The 19,013-nt window shown below is 45.8% G+C and overlaps 3 protein-coding genes across 3 annotated transcripts; 1 reads left to right on the forward strand and 2 right to left on the reverse strand.

Annotated features, from left to right (window-relative positions):
- Positions 1 to 2,349: 2,349 nt before the first annotated feature.
- On the reverse strand, positions 2,350 to 4,068 carry F4813DRAFT_83673 (cysteine proteinase). Its single transcript, XM_049248946.1, has one exon. It carries the CDS (start codon positions 3,920 to 3,922, stop codon positions 2,975 to 2,977), a length of 948 nt encoding a protein of 315 aa, XP_049099201.1. The 5' UTR covers positions 3,923 to 4,068; the 3' UTR covers positions 2,350 to 2,974.
- Positions 4,069 to 4,290: 222 nt separating this feature from the next.
- On the reverse strand, positions 4,291 to 7,977 carry F4813DRAFT_360801 (glycosyltransferase family 2 protein). Its single transcript, XM_049243448.1, has 3 exons — positions 7,458 to 7,977; positions 4,854 to 7,376; positions 4,291 to 4,793 (listed from the first exon to the last, which is right to left on the reverse strand). The coding sequence occupies exons 1-3, from the start codon at positions 7,527 to 7,529 to the stop codon at positions 4,656 to 4,658; spliced, it is 2,733 nt and encodes a 910-aa protein (XP_049099202.1). The 5' UTR covers positions 7,530 to 7,977; the 3' UTR covers positions 4,291 to 4,655.
- A 3,647-nt stretch (positions 7,978 to 11,624) lies between these two features.
- F4813DRAFT_83724 (uncharacterized protein) lies at positions 11,625 to 13,484 on the forward strand. The gene is made up of 2 exons (XM_049248947.1): positions 11,625 to 12,046; positions 12,100 to 13,484. Exons 1-2 carry the CDS (start codon positions 12,010 to 12,012, stop codon positions 13,335 to 13,337), a joined length of 1,275 nt encoding a protein of 424 aa, XP_049099203.1. The 5' UTR covers positions 11,625 to 12,009; the 3' UTR covers positions 13,338 to 13,484.
- Positions 13,485 to 19,013: the final 5,529 nt, after the last annotated feature.

Below are 19,013 nucleotides of genomic sequence, written 5' to 3' on the forward strand. Positions count from 1 at the left end.
TTCTCTAGATCTACTATGTAGAGCTCTTAGCGGCAATCCCTTGTTCCTTGATGCGTAACAAATTGTAGGAGACGTGGGAGTGTGAAAGAAGCGAGGTCAGATTGGCACCAAGCTGACGAGATATATATATGAGTGCTTCGGTTCCATCGTCTTATTATGAACTTGACTAGTTTTTTTTTCCCTCTTCTCTTTTCTTTTCCCCCCTACTTTGTCTACTCCTTTGTGGGGGGCTCTAGGCTCTAGGCTCTACATAGGCTCTAGAATGATTATTAAGGGCCAGATGCCGACCGAAGCCGCAAATGGCTTAGAAATACAAATTTACAGCATTAGTAGCATCGATTGATCATACTATCGTAGAAGCTGGAGTGGGATTAGATCAAAGTCTAGTTCCCCGATAACAGCTGCACTGCAGTGCCTAGGTACCTAGGTAGGTATTAACCCCATTAACCCCGGCGCGGCCCGCCTCGGCAAATGAGAAGAGATGTGGCAGTGCACACTTTACCTTAGGTACCTAGGTTAGGTACCTACCTATCCTACGGGAATGGAACCTCTTGAGCCTGTGGCGTTAGTAGGACATGTTTATAAACGCAACTCTCTTTTATCAATTTGACACAATTTTACATTTTATTACATTTTATTACATTTTACAAACTGATATTAGAGGTCTTAATATTAATAACCCAGCTATGGATAAGTCAATTACTTCGAACAACGCAGATGATATAAGTGAGGGCCTGGAAACCTCATTATCTACTCAACTTACCCTCGCTACCTGTTAAAGCAGCTTTCAGAACCTTGCGAATACCAAATCACCCGCCCGAGCAGTAGACCATTCTCTTTCGAAATCTACTACGGAGCGGAACCGCTTTCGAGTAGGGAATCATACTCGTCGGTCTTCTAGGCTATACAAACGTTATCATATAAATCTTGACAGGAAAAGGCCAAACTCATCGAACCAGTCATCAAACAAAGACCGTTTTTCTTCACAATGTATATCACCCGATGAGCAAGGGGTTAGAGGCCACCATCTCGAAAGCATCCTCCAGCGATTTTCAGAAACGGCAGTAAACCAGGATCGGCTTCTAACTTTACTTCATAGAACACACGATAATCAAGAAAACTTAGCGTTTCCGTTCTCTTATGTCAATGTCAACCATTCCCAGCCAAGTCCTATCAAATTCAGCCCTTCGTTTCTGCATAAGTACCTAATGTTCAGAATACGTTGCATCCAGACTCGGTCCGGTTATGTGATATATTCTTAGCAAGATACAACCTTCCACATGTTCTATCTGGATCATATGATCCAATCGAACTAATCCATGCACATGGTTGGGAGCAGGAAGGTTGCGGCGAAACCACCTTGACAATTCAAGATCCTAGTGAGGATGCACAGATGATAGAAGTTCCATGGAAACACATTGACCAGGCCGGAGAACCGCTTCTCGCCTCGAAGCTCACTCGAGTCGCGGCCCTGATTAAAAATCATTGGTTATATCAAGGGAGGTCGATACGGAACTTAGATGAAGTTGGGGTACCGTTCGAGACAGATGAGTTTGCAGATTCTGTTATTTTCCTAAATTGCCCAGGCTTCACGAAAGCTTTGTTATACCAGTCAGGTCACGATTCATATGGCACTCGTTTTTCTCGAGAACCCTGACTGCGCGGGAAACGCTCGCTTTTGCGTCAACTCCAGATGACATTGACCCCTAGCCCCCCAAGACTCGTACAGCTGACAAGGAATACTATCCTAACGATGATAGGTTGCATGTTGATCGATCTTGCCCTTGGGATGGGAAAGTTTTCGGGCGAATATGGTAAACCACCCGCTTCAAAACCAGACGAATAGCCACATCTAACTCGATAAGTCAAAATAAGTGATCCACGCCCGACGACTTCTTAGCTTCGCTTGCATATATCTGGCCTTATCTCAGATGAGTGTTGCCAGTGATACTAGGCAAGTGATACTAGGAACCAAGAAAGCATTGTGCTTCCTGAGCCGCCAGACGTCTAATTGGCCGCAGTTCATGCAAACCAGCGAAGTCTGGCTGTCATCCAGCTGGATTCATATTCATTTCCACTTCCAAGTTCTATCGGCGGGGAAGAAGTGCTTACCCAGTCAGTACCAATAAACCTTAGCCAAAAAATAGACTTCGTCCCTCCCGCGTCTCTAGCATGCTTGCCTCTCTATGTAGACAGTGCAGATAACATCAGAATCATCGAGGAGAGGTTTCCTCTTGCGATAGTGCCTCCCTACACGGCAAATATGCCACCTTATACCATATTTTACCTTAGCGACTCCGAGTACCGGCGCCTCTTCATGGAAAGCGAACAACCGCTGGACATGCTTAGCCAAGGAAGATTTACAGGAATTGCCAGATATCCTAAAGTTCGCTAATAAGATTGTGTACACAGCTCTCCAGTGCTACTTCAGTGCGCGAGGCATCACGAGCGACGGTCTTGGACCAGTACATCATAGTATTCACAATCGTCACCATATTCTATCTTCCCCTAAGCTACGTTTCGGTATGTTACCCATTACCTCCTACGTGAAAGAACTTTCTATCTGGTAATTGTATCATCCCAAGTCTTTATTCAGCATGGACATATTCGCCTACGACGACGAGAGGCTGTCTAAGTTCAAGCTGTTACTAGGAAACTTTCGATGGAAGACATTTCATTCTCCGCGGAGGCGTGCGTTCGAGGAGAAGACTGGACCTATATTTCATAGCGTATAGAGTCTAATAGAATCTCGGTGACCATTTTTAGTAGTTATACGTAGATGCCAACAATATATGTATAAATCGTACGGCCTACGTACCTCAAGACGAATAATTTCGATCATGCCAAGGTATGTAGATGTATACCGTAGCCACGTACTCTTAGGAGGAGCAAGTACCTGTCTAGAGCCCCAAGTTCTCTTCCATTTTATTATTATTTTCTATGTTTTCCTTTTCTTTCCTTTTTTTTTAATATTCTAATCCACCTTCCGCAGCGAATTATAATGCTCCCCAAGCCCGTACCCATGGCGATAATATGCCAGCCATATCCTCTGCCTCTCCGCGCCCTCCTTGTCCGTGCTCGGCTCGATGGTCTCTGTCCGCCCGTCCTGCAGCACCTTGATCTCGACACCGTACGCGTTCGCCAACGCCGATAACTCGAGTTGGCCTCCCCACTCCGCCGTGTCCCGGATCTTCGGCACGTACGTGTCCAGCGGCTCCTCCAAGAACGGCGCGAAGTCGTCCGCGTGCGCTTCCATGTAGTCCGTTGCTGCCTGCCGTACTACTCTGTACGGCGGCTTGCCTTTTGTTTCGGTGTCCGGGCCGAGCGGTATGTCTCGCGTTTGTAGCTGGTCTGCTATGGCGGAGAATAGACAGTGCCCGTCTGGCTGTATCTCCTTCTCGACTAGGTTGTTGGCCTTGAATTCTTTGAGCAGGTATGTCTTCTCGATTTTCCGGTGGTCTGTCATGTTGGCTGCCTCCTGCTCGGCGGCTATGGTGGCTGCTTCTTGTTCTGCTGCCCTCCGCGCCATTCGCTCCTTTTGGCGGTTCCGCTTCTTGGGCTGCTGCTGTTGTGTCGCGGGGTCGGATTCTGGTGGCGGGGAGATGATTGTATCTTTGAATTGCTTCATTATTCCATTCGTCGTGTCTCCGTTGAGATTCTGGTCTTGCAACGCTTCTTGTTGTTCTTGTTGTTCTTGTTCCTCTATTTCGCCCATTGCACGTCCCTCGTAGCCGGAGTCTCCGTTTATCACAGCAATCTCTTGTTCCTGCTTCTCTTTTAACTGCTTCTCAAGCTCGGCACATTCATCATTAACACCCTTTCGCGTCTTTTTTGTCGCATTCTTCTTCTTATTCGTGATTCGCGCTTGCAGCTCGCGCTGTTCTTTACGATGCCGAGCCTGGATAGTCTCTAAAGACTCCATTGTAGCTTAAAGTGAGGATATCGTCTTAATTTATTTGGGTATTGTGGTTGAATCATAAGAAATGAACTAGGGGTTCTTAAAGACTCTTCAATGCCGTAAACAATTTCGACTTGAAATCTAGATGGAAGGTTAAACTATTGATTTCAACGTGGGGTGAAGTCGTAAAGTCGTCAATTTTTAATAGCAGGCCACAAGCTACAGGTACAACTTTACGCGGTATAGTGGGGTAGCTCGCCCAAATACCCCTAAGATACCTAGGTACCTAAGGTACTACATTATGAGGTACCTACGTAGGTACCTATCCATACATGCCATTGGCCATGGGCCATGGCATAGATTCGATGCTCAAGGATAAAACATCAATACGCAACTCATACTTAAACGCATATAATTAATCACACTTAAACCCATCTCATGAATGCTATAAAAACTCATCGATTTGCTGGAATGGTTCGTAAGCAACTGACCTAACTATTCAGTTTAGAGACATTAGAGGTGTATATAAAAGGAGAATGTCAATAACGCCCAAACAATGACACACGGTTAACGGTCCAATGGCGTAGCCGCAACTTTTCTGAATCCCCCTACCCTATCTTGCAAACCGAGTCATATCGCCCGTCTATCCAGCATAGAAACAGTGTTTGACGCCAGGTCCTGGAGATAGGCTACATTTATACATATCCTAGGCGTATAAATCTCAAAAGACCTAATTCTGCTCTGAGTCTCAATCGCTTTACCGTCTGGAGAAGCAGCACATGATTCCGGTTCGGCCCAAGAACCAGCAGCATCCGATGAAACGGACGAGGGACATGGCTGCGGTGGCGATAAGAAGGAATTTGAAAAACTGCGCCGTTCGGTCTGACGTAGTACCCTGTGATCCAGTTAGCATAAAACTCTTCGTCATCTATTTCAACTAAAGAATCAAACTTACCCCAACACCAAATGTGGATAGCTTGTCACTAGTTACACCCACAATAAGAGCGCAGTTCGAGAACAACCACGCAACAACCAGCGATGTTCGGAAGGACTTGTACGAGTCCTCAAGGTCCTTGCTGTCATCCTCAGGTTCAGCCTTGAAAGGAGCTAAAGCACGCTTGACTGTCTGCTCAAACTGGCTGTCGATATCCTCCTGGGGCTTGTCGATTTCCTCGATGGCGGCTTCGCCCTTTTCATCCTTCACAACCTGAGCCTTTGGTAAAGCTTCGGCTTTATCCGAACCCTTTGTACCCCATGAGACATCGTGCCAGTTGTTGAAAGCGTAAACCATTAGAATGTTGATGTACGTTGACATGAGGACCAGGTACTGCGGGAACGAGTGGAACATGTGCCACGGGTCTAGGTACATGAACGATGCGATGAAGTACAAACCAAATGTCGCAAGTAACGCTAGGATAATGATAGCCACTTCAGACTGGCCCGTAAACATTTCCTTCAGGGCATCGCCAGCACTTTCGCCCTGGGGCAAATTTTGCGGCTGGAAAGCATTCACGACAAGATAACCCGACAAGATGAGGACGTAGATCTGAATAAACCCGAACAAGCCAAACGACGCAATGTATGACCACTTGGAACCCTTGGGACGGTTACCAAGCGCCAGGATGAACTGAAGAATCAGGAAGGCAATGTACAGGTACTCGAGGATGATGTTGACAATAGGGGTAGCAGTGTCACCGAAAGGCCAGCCGTGTTTCTCAGCAGAAGTCGGACCGGGTTCTGTGTGTGATCCGACCAAATCCATAAGAACCGTGGTTGTCAGGTAATACGATGCCAAACTGAACCAGGTGAACAATACGTTTGCGATGTTGTAAATAAGCTGAATGTGCAAGAAAAACATGCGGACGATGTTATGACCACTCTTGTACATACGGCCGAAGTGCATCAACGAGTAAAGCGAGGCGGCAAACGAACCGTTGAGCCAACGTCTTCGCTGACTGATGAATTCAGGAGCACCTTCGGGAACATCAGTCTCACCCTTGGCAGCTTTGATATACGACAGATGCCATTTAGACCCAGCTTTGGCGACAAGCTCGAAACACAAGATACGATCTTCGGCCAAGAACATGTTCTTCTTGAAGATGTTCATGCCTTCGATACCCTTGGGGCCGAGAATCTTGGAAAGAGTATGGTCACCATGGAAGTATTGGTCCAAAGGTCGACCCATGATAGCTCGGAATCGGTATGCCGAGAAAGCACCAGGCAACACAGACACGTAGCCGAAAGAGCTTTCTAGAGGCTTGTCCAAAATATTAGAGATCTTGTACTCAAAATTCTGGACGGCGACAAGAGGGTTCATTAACTTCTTGCCGCCTTTGCCTAACATAGCGTGGATTTCACCACAAGCTCCACCAAGATCCTTGTCGTTGTAAAAGCCTTCCCAAAGCGCAAGGAGCGACTTCGGTCCCGGTTTGGTACCAGCATCAAGAAGAATACACACTTCAGGGTTCAAGATCCTGCCAAATGCATTGAATAACCAACGATGAGAGTTGATCTTCTTGGTGTTCTTCTGCTTTAGACAGAAAATCATCTGGACGGGAGGCAAGGTCTGGGGGCTGTCGTCCACCGGTCTAATGAGCTGTTGGTTTGGCGTAACAGACAACTGAGTAGTGTACTCGAAGACATGAGCAACAGTCTCTTTGCCATTGACCTCCTTTTTCACGACACCATCCTGGAAGACACCGATGGTGGCCAAGACGTCCAGTGTTTCCTTGTCTGCCTTTTCAATACCATCGAAAACAAAACAGACTACAATCTTTTGCCAAGCAGGGCCGCCCTTATTCCAGAAAGTAGATTTTTTCAGGTTGACGATGTCGCGAACATTCTGCATAACACCGTGAAGTGTTCGCGAAAAAAGTTGCTTGTCTTCGTTGTAGTAAGTAATAGCGATCAGAAGCTCTGTGTGTCTGTTATACATTCGAGGCCGAAGATCGTAACCGTTTTTCAGAGTAAAATCGTTCGGGTCGCAGGTAGCAGCAGTGTATCGCATGTTGAGAAACTCGCCGCTGCCGCTCTCAGTATCCCGGTACTTAGCCTGTACAGCGTTCTTGATAGCACTAGGCACGGGATAATCGGCACTGAGAACGGATCCTTGAACTAGCTTCACCCTTCGGGTAGCATAACGCTTTAAACCACCGCCAGCACCACCTGGTTGCTGACGACGTAGCCAACCCTCGTCGCTGTCGACAGTAGATGCAGGTCTGCCATATCCGAAGCCGGTATCCTCAAGTTGATGTCCACCATAGCCACCTGCATACTCGCCGGGATATTGAGGTGCTGGCGACTGTGTAGGAGGAGGAGCGTTTGTAGCGTACGACTCGGTAAGACTGTAGGCCGAGACTGGACGTGCGGGAGGAGTATTGGTACCCAGCCGATCCTGTTCGTAATGAAGACCAGGAGTCTGTCCTAGGAGGTGACGCTGTGATTCATCATCGTCTTGCTCAAGGGGAGGTAGATGATACTGTATGTGACGAGGTACGAATTAGCTGTGTGACCTTGCAAATGGACAAACCCAAAGCAATGGTTAAGGTTGAAACTTTACCGTGTTGCCGGCAGGCATGTCTTGAAGACGGTGCCCATCGTAGTCGTCAGCGTGACCACTGTTGTAAGCCATTTTGACTATCGGCTACACGAGCCCGTCTTAAACGACAAGGTCGCAAACTATTCAATTTATTTTATTTTATCTTTGTTTTCCGACGCTCGTGTTTGTGCTGATTCCTCAACACTGCGACGAACAATGTAAGATCCAGGGGCCAGGCGAGAATCAAGGTTTCCCCCCCACAAGATAAAGTATTAAAGTGAAAGCGGCCCGTCTGCAGGTGAGACCAATATTGCGAGAATAAACAATAAAGGAAGGAAGGATATCGAGCGATTTGATGAATCAATCACCCAGTGCTCGAAGACATAGGGGGAAGTCTCGCGATGGGTGAAAATATGTGTAGGTGTTCTAAGGGGAAAGATAAAAAAAGAGCGGTGGTTCGTATTTTTCTTTTTCAGGTTGGGATAGGATCCGCGTCGGGATGGAGAGGCCCCTAACACAAGTACATAAAAGGAGACATGCAGGAAAAGAGACTGAGTAGGTACCTATGGACATACATAGGTAGTAAACACATTTTACCAGGGCTGATGTGGCTTAGCACAAAGCTTAGCACGAAGCTTAGCACGCATTACAAGTGACTCAGCTGCTGTTACGTTACTGCTATGCAGCTCGCTGTGAAGTACCTAAGGTTGCCTCTGTCATGCTCTATGTATGTATGTATCTGCGCTAATATTCTAGTACCGTTGCCGAGCTAGATCTTAATTGGTTGAGATGAAACCCGCACACCTGTTTTCCAACTGCCAGATACTTAGGTAGGTACTTAACGGGCATGAAACTCATTCGTCACCTGCTTCCTTAAGAGACAAATATATCACCTACGTCACTCGATATGATATGTATGCATCTAATTCTCGTGACAGCCTGCCAGATGTTTGCCAATGTTATTCTATGTTGAATTCTTTGAGCATCTCCTATAGTGTCACAATGTTGCTAGTAAGACAAGTGGAGGATCTGGGAAGTACAAAAAGAAGTACATGCAGTAATGGAAGACTTCCACAACTTGCAGATTTTTTGAGATGGATCCAACTTTCAGACGATCAGCCACAAATGCGAGCTAGCAAATAGTATCAACCCGACAAGGCGTAATGCACAGGATAGCCTACTGCCGGGTACTACATATATACTGGTCAGCACAGGGATAATGGATCATCGCTACTGACCAACATCATTTGTCGTCCTGCCTCTTTCGAATTCTCTAGAGAATGTTATAGTCAACATTATAGCCCATTCGTATTTTCTAGTTATGTCCCAGTATGCGGTAAATACTACCGCGCAAATATGCACTGCAAATTTGTCTCTATTAAAGAATACGAATTATGGCTACCTGGGTAATCTGTTAAGTGCACATTCCCTGTATTGTATTTTTTCAGGGGATGATGGCTGGTTTGTCCGTTGGCAACCTCAGCTTGCCGTTAGCCTGAAACTGAGTCTCCATATTTTCCCCAATGCCCTACGTGTACTACTTAGATAGGTACATAATGTACCTAATTCACCTAGTAAAGTTAGATATCTGCTTAGGCACATACCTAGGTAATAATGTTCCAGCTGAATAGAGATAGGTATTATGCAATATATACTCCTTGACTTATTTTTGTAAATTTGAAGAATAATTCATAAATACCTTCAATCATTATATTTACGACAATCACGATTAAGTTGACCGTACATATTTGTATCTCATGTCAAGACGTAAGGGTCCCTTTGGGCTAAAAATAACCAAATAGGAGAGTTTGGTGGAGATTTAGTAGCCTCATTGGGTGGAGTGAATCCCCCTTCCTTGTGGATACGAAGAATGAGGCGGTGCAAGATTCGGTAACAATAACTTCCTTGTCGCGTATGTTGATCTTATCTGCCTCCACTATCTCACACCAGTATCATGCTAGCCTTTGCTAAGGTCTTTCTTTTGGTTATTATATACCATAGAGTTACTGCAGATGAGAGCAGCAACAACAACCTTCCTTATAAGCCCTGGCCATCTCGTACAGAATAATCGACAATTACTATATATATGGTCGCTAACAAGCGTTATATCCAGCCTCACATCCGCTACTTTTGGATCTAATTAACCTACATGTACTTCTCCCATAAGCTATATGTATGAAGTTAGCTACACGACTCCTCGAGTTTCACGTGGGATGGATATAGGATGGATATATATTAGGTAGGTGGTGTAGGTATCGTCAAGTGTATTGGTCCATTTCGCATTCAGCCTCAGTATTAGGGCCACCAACTTAACCATCAGGATTTTTGGCCATTCTACCGCATTAGTGCGTGTCTGGTACGCTTTACCTCTCATTATGCTTCATCACTAGAAAGGTCTGAAGATCAAACTTGACCTACTATCTACAACAGCATGCTGAACAAGATCAATAGATCGTATTATACACTCAGCCGTCGGTCTACCTGCAAGTATAACTTGTTTATAGTTACGTCTAACCGCCCTTCGCCTCTCTCCTCTCCTCTCTCATCGGGATACGGACGCAATCGTCTTATAGGCAAAGTCTATGGCATTTCTCTACTACTTTCATCAATGTTTCTCGCCATGTTGTTTGGGCAGATTCCTTCGACAAATATACTGGAGCCTTAAATCTCTTAAACCCCCATTTGCTTGGCCCAAATCGTATATCGGCACTGTTCATATTTCTACAACCATTCTTTTATACAATTCCCTGCCTATAACATTGAAGAAAAATTTTTGGATGATTTAATTTATACCCGCTTCTTATAATTTTGTTCACTCTAAAAGGCTACGTTTATGTAATTACATAATTGCTAAGCAATCTTGGGTGATGTGAAAAGAAAATAGCTAGGGGTCCATTTAAGATATTTACTCCCTGTTGTTCACCGGAAAAAAGGCAAGGCAACCCCCAAAATCTCGGGGAGGCAGAAGTACGATGATACCATACGGCACTTGGGGGACGCGGGCAATGATTCGCCCCAATTAAATTGATTGATTGTTTGTTTGCCGACCCAAGACGCCGACGATATAATTCCATCTTCGGGATCGAACTTCCAATTCGATGATATTCCAGGCGAGGGACCGGATCATTTAAAAAAGATATTATTTCGTACACCACTAGGTTAAGAAAGAACTTGGTTTAAAGTACCCATAATGTCTACCTACGCACATTTCATCGAAATATCTACCTCATAACGTAACGCCGGTAAAGCAGACAAGTAAAAAGAAAAAAGTAAAAAATAACAATCAAAAAATCATTGAACGGCCCCCCGTCGCGTGGGTCTGTAGATCTACGTAAGAGTTCTAGCCCTACCCAATTGCATTCGGTACGAAGTACATAACAGCATACGTACCTCTAGGTACATAAATTGCGCAAACTCGTCAAAGATGATTCTTTCTACTTCATATGGGGGCGGCTTTTCTCTTTCTATTTCGGGACTCTTTGAGTAGAAATGCTTGTTCTACAAAAGTAAATTCAAAGTATAAAAATGATTGATCATCTCATCTTTGTTCTCTCCTTTTTGACACATGTCTATTTTCAATTGTTTTGAGCTGTTCCTGGATTTCCTGGATCAGAAGGTACAAAATATCTACAGTCCTAGAGGATTATTTAGCAGCGACTAGTGGTCCAATGAAAAGTCGCCGTTGGTCCCTGCCAGGCCAGTTTGTTTCGCCTAATTTGGCAATTTTGTTATTCTGTACAACGCTCCCACGCTGGAAAGTAGTACGTACCCGTAAATCGGTCCATTATTCTTGGTCCTTATAGGTGTTTCGCCCAGGACTGCCAGGCCTATCCCTCAATTAATGAAGCCGAACTAGGTACCTAAACCTTGTCCGCTATGCTCCCATCTGCCCATCGGCCCCATCCCCTCTTGCAGTTCGTAGTTCGTAGTTCGTAGTTCGCACTCTCCCACCTTCCAGGCCTTCCCACGCACCCCCCTCTGCCCACTCTACCCACTTTGTACGGGATCCATCCTCATTCAATTATCTTCCCTCTTGCCAATTCATCTCTCCTGTCATACTCTAACCACGCTGCAAATTCAAACAAATAAAAGTATCACTCGCACAAGCTGCAATCGATACTACAGTGGACTTCGTTAAATGTTCTTTTCCATGGCAACCTAGGTTGCACTTATTCGAATTCATTTCTTTGAGCTAGTCTCTCTGTCACTCGTTTATCTTCCCATCAATTAAATCATCGCCTGGAACGCCAACATTCCCGCGCCGCCCCCTTCTTCCACTCAAACCCAGTCAATTCGACATCACGACAAACACGACAAACACGACCGACGCTTGACGCTTCCGTGTCGTCCAATCTCACTTTTTAACCATCGAGGCGAAAAGGAACGAAGACGTTGCGCTTAGATACCTATCAATCGCCAATTAAGACGTTTTAGTCAGGTAGACCGATCTGCAGTAAGGTCTAGCATTATATTGTCGATCCCTATCGAGGCATCAATTCCGACTCCCTTAAAAGTCTAAACCGCCAAGTCGCCCTTTTACGTCAGGGTCGGAGTTTCCCTCTTCCAGGTAGCAATGGCAAATATTCCCGGCTTCGTTGGGTTTTCCCTAAGTAAGTTTAGTTCTCTTCACTCTAGATTGCCACCTCTAACACCCGGGGTCCAGACGAAGATGTCCCGTCATCCTTCTCCAGAAGGCAAAATGGCTGCGTAAAGTGCGAGAGTGGTGCGCCGACGTGTCCCAGTTGTGCCGACGATGAAATGTGCCAATTTAGTATTCAGACCTGCAATGAATGTCAACAGGCCTTCTGTTTAAAAGATCCAACCGCCGGTGCTGCCGCTCCCCAAGTCAGTAAAGGACCGAATTCCGGTGCAATTGCGGGTGGCGTGGTGGGAGGCTTGGTTGCTGTCGCAATCATTGTTTATTTAGTCTGGAGATTCTGTATCAAGAGTAAGAGGTCTCAATATGAACAAGAGCCGTGGCAAGGAGACGTAGAGCATACGAAGGAGGCTATGAGTATGCCAAATGAGTTGGATGCCTCAGCCCGATCGAAACGAGCATCGACACATACTGTACACTCTATCGCATCTACCGTCCTAACCCGCGCTTCGAACATTATCCAGATCGCATATATTCCCGGAGTAACCAACCGAGCTACGCCTACGTCGCCAACTCTACTTGTCCCTCCAGTACCACCGATTCCTATCGCGCACTCGGACAGCGGCAGCAACTCGCCCTTTGACGAACAGCGTTTCTTCGTTCCTGGCGACCTCCGAGACTCGACGTACTCGGGCATATCCGGTTACAGTGATCGTTCGTCAGTTGCCCGAACGTCGTACGCTCCACGATCAAGTGTTGCATCTACTATATATGGAAAGAACGCCGTTATTTCCCCTCTCCCAGCTCAGAAGGGCAATTTCCTCAAACCGTCCATCATTAGCGTTAAGTCGCGTGCTCCTAGCAGTAATAGCGGCAGTTCAACGCCGCCTGTACCGGCTGTCGACTACGAAAAATACGATCAACCACCTGCTTCTCCAGCCTTCAGTATTGGCGCTACCTTTTTCAAAAACGCTAGCGCTTCAACAGCGACTGCTGTGCGGCCTCAGATGGTCCGTGTTGGCAGCGGACCCAAGACAGTCGATGTAAAATCGAAATCTTCTCCCGATTCTATTGAGGGGTCCGATAACCCGCACAAAGAGAGAGAGTCAAATGCGGTGACGATAATTGAGGATACGCCGGTTGAAGACCAGGGCCCCTTTGCAGATCCACCTAGCCGTGCGAACAAAAACAACAGCTCCCTTAGTGCAGTAATGGGGGAGTCAAACAGAAGGGTCGACAGAAACAAATCCTTGACAGGACGAGACGGTAGCCCGTTCGGTGATGAAAATGCCTTACGAGACTAATCTAACCGTGATCTAACACGATGTCTACCATCATGATGGAATATGGGAAATGCGTGATAAATGGGGATGTATTCGTCTACTTAACACTACTTCTGGTATTTACTTAGTCTGGACTTTTTTTTTTCCTTTGATATTGTTAGTCGGTCGGCAAGCCAGCCTTTGTTGATTCTTTTCATACCACCTGCTGCGACCTTGGGATCGCAGTGGGACGAGTGCTGGGCTGGATCTTTACGGTACGGCGTCTCGGTTTGGAGATACGAATGAAATGGGACAGTTTATAGTGCCCTCGTGTAGATGGTCGCTGGTGTCGCTATTGCGGCTGACCTGTCTTTTGCTATGTATTGTGTTGCCCCTTTTTATAAGCCTCTAGGGCCCCGGAGACGAACAACACGATCTATTCCAACGCTACCATACTTCGATAGCTATCATCAATGTGACTTGGCACAATTCTACATATTTATAGGACTGAGATGATTCGTAGGAGGTAAGAAATAGTATTAATAGCCACCTTTACCTAATACGACTTGTATTCGTTGTTCATCAATAGTAATTTCTACAACAGCGTAAATGCAGCTTTGAAGGGTCTTTTCAAACAGTGACAGTCCTATTGTCTAGGTTCTTATTCGATATACCAAGTCCGAAATAACATCAAGGCTACTTACTACCTTAGATACAACCCACTGTAGTTTTACTCCATACCAATTAGTGTATAAAATCCCAACAAAATCAGTGTTAGCCATCTACTGTTAATATTGCGTCTGGTCTTACCCCCTTTACCTCGGTCTAATAGTCATTATAGTTACGGCATGAAACTGATGTTATATCATATATGTTCGTAGGCCTATGCACTTGCGGTGTATTACCCTTTAGCCTTGACCAGGCTGCGATGGCTAGCATGATGCCGAAATAACGCTAGAATACTGTACTATAATATCAGCCACTCTTACATCTCCCTTGCCCGAGTTCCACTGGCATTCTTGGTGCTCTAGGCTAGCTGAACTGAGTCGACATATTATTACAAGCTCAGGCTCACATTACGCATCTCACCTCCGTGCTTTCATATTTAGATCACCAGGCTAGGTAGACAGGTTAGACAGGCAAGCCTATCTGCCCAACGCGGCATGATGCTTATGCCAAGGTGTTGATGTTGACATAGCGGCCCGAGGAAGACTCGTACTGCAGGCTTTCAATTGCTTGCTGCATGCACCCATCCGTTGTCCGACCGGAGAGGCGTTCAGGCGGAAAAGTAGACAGGTATTATGAGTGGTACATACCTAGTCATATTAGATGAAGAATATAAGCATAGGCATTTCTCTACTGTGCCGTTGCTACTTAATGCTTTCATCGGAGAACGGAGTAGACGGTGGACGTCTGGTATGTATACCTTAGATAGTAAAACCCACCAGTGACGTTCATACCACCTCCTAATAAGGGAGCGCAATGTGCTACCCTTACTATGTATCCCCATCTCAATAGGTCATGTGTACTTGGTCGGATAAGGGGTGTACGCATTTTCATAAGCCATCTCGATCCAATGTTCTGGAACACCAGAACAGAGGCACACGGGATAACTGGAATTCTCTTTTGAAACATTGGCACTTGCATCATGCATTAAATATCCAACGATACAATCTGTATATATGCTAATCATATAGGTAGGTATACATAGGTATGCAGCAGACATCACAAGAAACCAATGTATTCACATACACGTATGGTATGATATCGGCTCGCACAACTAAAAATTCCATTTTCCATTTTTAGATAGCTTGAATTCTTTATTGAAAGCCTCTCTGTCTATCTAAGATGCCAGTGAAGAACATTTTAGGTAAACATTGCCTTAGGTGCATTATGTAGGTACCTCTTATTTGACAAAGACAGGTAACCCCATGTGTTAGGTGTATCGGCCTCTTGCATCTGCAACTGCAACTGCAACCATCTCATGACCTCCCCGACTGCTGCATAGGTACATAGGTAAATACCTCTTAACCTATTATTAGAGAGGGGGCAAGCCATACATTAGCAACCATTCTTAGATTCAATAGTAATATTGGTTGTACAATAGCAATAGTTGTTGAGTGAGCAATGGTTAGAATAGGGGCTTTTCCTTTCTTGTAATGAAAGCTACGAGACCACGTACGGACCGGTGGTTAGTATCATGTACTACATAATCGCAGCATAAATAGGTACCTACATATATGTATATACTCTGTTATGGTTCTAGGTGAGACATCTAGAACGATGGATACTTTCAGTATATATGCCTATCTAAGGTAGGTAGCCACAAGTTCCCGTGGTTTAGGTCTGGAGCTTCTTGCGGGACGACAAAGTTATTTTTATGCCTTCTAGGTTTCCCTCATCACATAGTTATACCGAGTAACCTGCCAGACAACTGTTGCGTCCCGAATAACAATTTCTCCACTGAGCAACATTGTCTCTTCGTAGAGGGAGAGAAGTTACTATTCCACGTCTCCTATTTTGGAATCGAAGAACTCTCCCCTTATTCTCACAAATATTCAACTGATTTACCTATGTGAATAAATGGAGACGTAGTTGAGTGACAATAGCACTTGTTGTACCGTCAATAAACACTGTGGGTGTGTCTTTTGTAGGGTTAGGTGTCCCACGGTATAGCGCATTGAACGAGTGGAAATCTTACTTATATATATTCACCCAGCTTATAAGCCAGTAGAAACCCCTTTTATATAACTGTTCGATCTAAAGAAAAGGGAGTCTTTGTAGTATGTCTTGTTGTTACTTGTATGATATATCCTATGGTATATGCTCCAGAAACAGGAATATTAAGTGGATTTATAATTATGTGACACTATAGGAATGATATTATATCTATCTGGAGTGGCTTTGGCCTCCAAAATCAATATAAGCTTGCTATTTACATTTTATGTTTGTCCTTATTAACTAGTTAAACGTGACAATTCAGTGAAATAGGAGTGGTAGACTTCAACACGTTGGTATTTAATAATTGCCTATGTTTACCTATATTTGGTGTTTTCTGGTGCGTCCTATGAAGACAGGTTAGGATCTGCTAGGCGTGATTGAGTTACGGATGTGTTTTCGAGATATAGCTTTAACGGAAACGGGTTTCTGCAAGACTGAATACACATATATAATAGATGCACCTATATCTGGGAGTAATAATTACCAGGGCCGGCAACACCGAGTCGCCTCGATCTTAAGATTCGACGTAATAACAGATTACTATTCCCTTTCGGAATTATTGCCTAGGTAGGCAATGATACACAAGCTCCGGATTTGTCAAGCGTGAAAGAAGACAAGAGAAAGGGGGAATGGGGGTTAAACCTTAGATCTATCTATTGGATGCACTCCGCATTCTAGAAGGAGAAATGCCTGTGGCAAACATTCTTAATGCTTACTCTGCATGAACAACAGCGTTCTCCCTGCCGGTCAAGGAGTTTCATATCTAGATAGATTTCCAGGGGACGACCACCCACGTAGAGGAATGCAGGTTCGACAACCGTGGGGGAAGTGTGGGAGGCAAGCCATATGGCAGTCATTTATGCAGCGTGACGTACGTATATACATCCCATTTATGTAGGGTGAATCTTCCGAGCCTAGAAATGGATAAAGATGGGGGATGCTTAAAGTGGTTGGCTAAGGTATTTGTTTTATAGGGGTCTATATTTGGAATATGTATCTTTCCCTGCGTTGGATTAACCAGCTCTTACCTGCAAGGCTCAAAATATATCTTGACATCATGAGTGGAAATGGCATCACGACTTCTCCTAGATCCTTAAGATCACCGTTTATGATGCGGATCGGGAGACACCAACACTGGCAGCACAAACACAATTCCAACTTATGTATGCAAGACCTACCGCATAAGGCAAAAGCGACCATCCCAAGACATAATCCCACGCCCAGCTAAAGCATAAACATGGTTGAATTCCCTTACATGAGAAACGTTCCCCCCTAACGTAACGAAAACGCCGACCGCTAGGCCCGAAATTATACGGTCGAACAGAGTGCATACGGCGTTGCCGACTAAAGGGACATGCGCCGCGCTGGGGGAAAAATGTATGCATTTTCTTTTACTAACCGCCACGCGGCGTCCAAGCGCACAAGCGTGGAAGACAAGACAAGAAAAAAAAAAGCCCGAAGGAAGTCGGCGATAATCCCCTACCGACAGGAAGGAAAATCTGAGAATTGTTCCGCGTGCTCGGTGTAAAACAACTCGATCCTATTCGTGGGCGAAGGGGAAAAATAAAGGACGCCGAGGCCTACCGTAAGTGCCGACATCGAAGCCGCGCTCGCGTGCGCGCGCGCACACGTAACCAGCACAGGCTCGCTGTCGGGAAGGATCGCGACCCCTGGGCGAGTTCTCGCTGCTCGCACACCGGTCGATAATAGTGGGAGACGGGACGGCCCGGCCGAGAAAGGAAGGAGAAGAAACAGCACGCGGATTTCGAGAATAGGAAAAGGGAAGCAAGCCTTTCCTACCTTCCAAGAGTTCTCCTTGGAATTCCACGGCAGATGCTGGTTGAATCAGCCAGACTATGTAAAGGACAACCGTAGCGTTTCTGCAGCACGACTGAAACGGTAGAGGCACTGCTCTCCCTTTGCAGTCGGCGATGTGCCCTGTACCGCGGGCGTGTACCACGTGCTGGTGTGGTAATGTTCGCTTGCTCAGATACCTGTTATATCTGCGGGCTCCCGAGCAGCCAGCCCATTCTCGGCGGAGGTCCTCGAGTTTCCCGGCTCGGATGTAAGCTATGCATTGTTATGTGCAGATGATGCTTAAGCCAACGTGGCACGTGGGGGAACGTTGTGAAGGATCGGGATGCTCGAGGGGTGAACTCTTTTCTCTATGTATGTACTTACTCTCCTAGAAGCTTTGGAACTGCCATGTAGGTAGCATGGTCCCACCGTAAGAAATTACGAGCATTCGAGAGCTAGGAAGATATTGCCCGTAGGAGCAGGATTAGCGAGGTTAGACCCCTAAACCGCGTCCGTGGCATTGGGAAGATTGAGCTGTGGGGTTGGTATAACCACGCGTTTGGACCGCTCGTCCGGCGTCAAGGGCTTGCCTGTCTGTCGTGGGGACAATGCTTGTCCGACCGCAATAGGGTCAGAGCCGCCTGTGTATGTATTCGGACATATGTAGCTGTGTATGGGAAAGGGGACATGATGGTGCTCAAACCTGGGCGGAGATCTGGCAGAGATAGCAAGATGTTCTTGCATCATGTGTCAGCACTAAGTCTGCAAGAAGTAGAAAGGGGTACAGCCATGAAGAATCTTTCATTCGGTGAAGACGGCTAGAGGTCACAGGGGGGTCGAACCCTACATCCTCGGGTACGATCCGTATGTATTTGCATGTGCAAATATTAAGCGCGTGAGTTGAAACACCAGCCGGACAAACTATTGAGTGATGCCCAGAAAGTAATCTGCAGTCATCAACGAGTGCGTGAAGTCTTCTATGGCTCGTAGGTATACTGACTGCCGAGTTGAGGAAAGACGAAAAGGCACAAGCTTGGTAACGAGACTTATATTACCCAGTGATGAGTGACAGGGCTTATGGAATGGTGTTGAGGTGCTTCGTACGCCGACTAGTCCTAAAGGGTATAATGCAAGGTTGATGATGATGGAAAAGAGACCCTTGACGGTATGGAAAATTTCCGTCCCCTTATTCTATCATTG

The sequence above is a fragment of the Daldinia decipiens genome (assembly GCF_022478715.1).
Source record: "Daldinia decipiens strain CBS 113046 unplaced genomic scaffold F4813scaffold_18, whole genome shotgun sequence".
Lineage (NCBI taxonomy): Eukaryota > Fungi > Ascomycota > Sordariomycetes > Xylariales > Hypoxylaceae > Daldinia > Daldinia decipiens.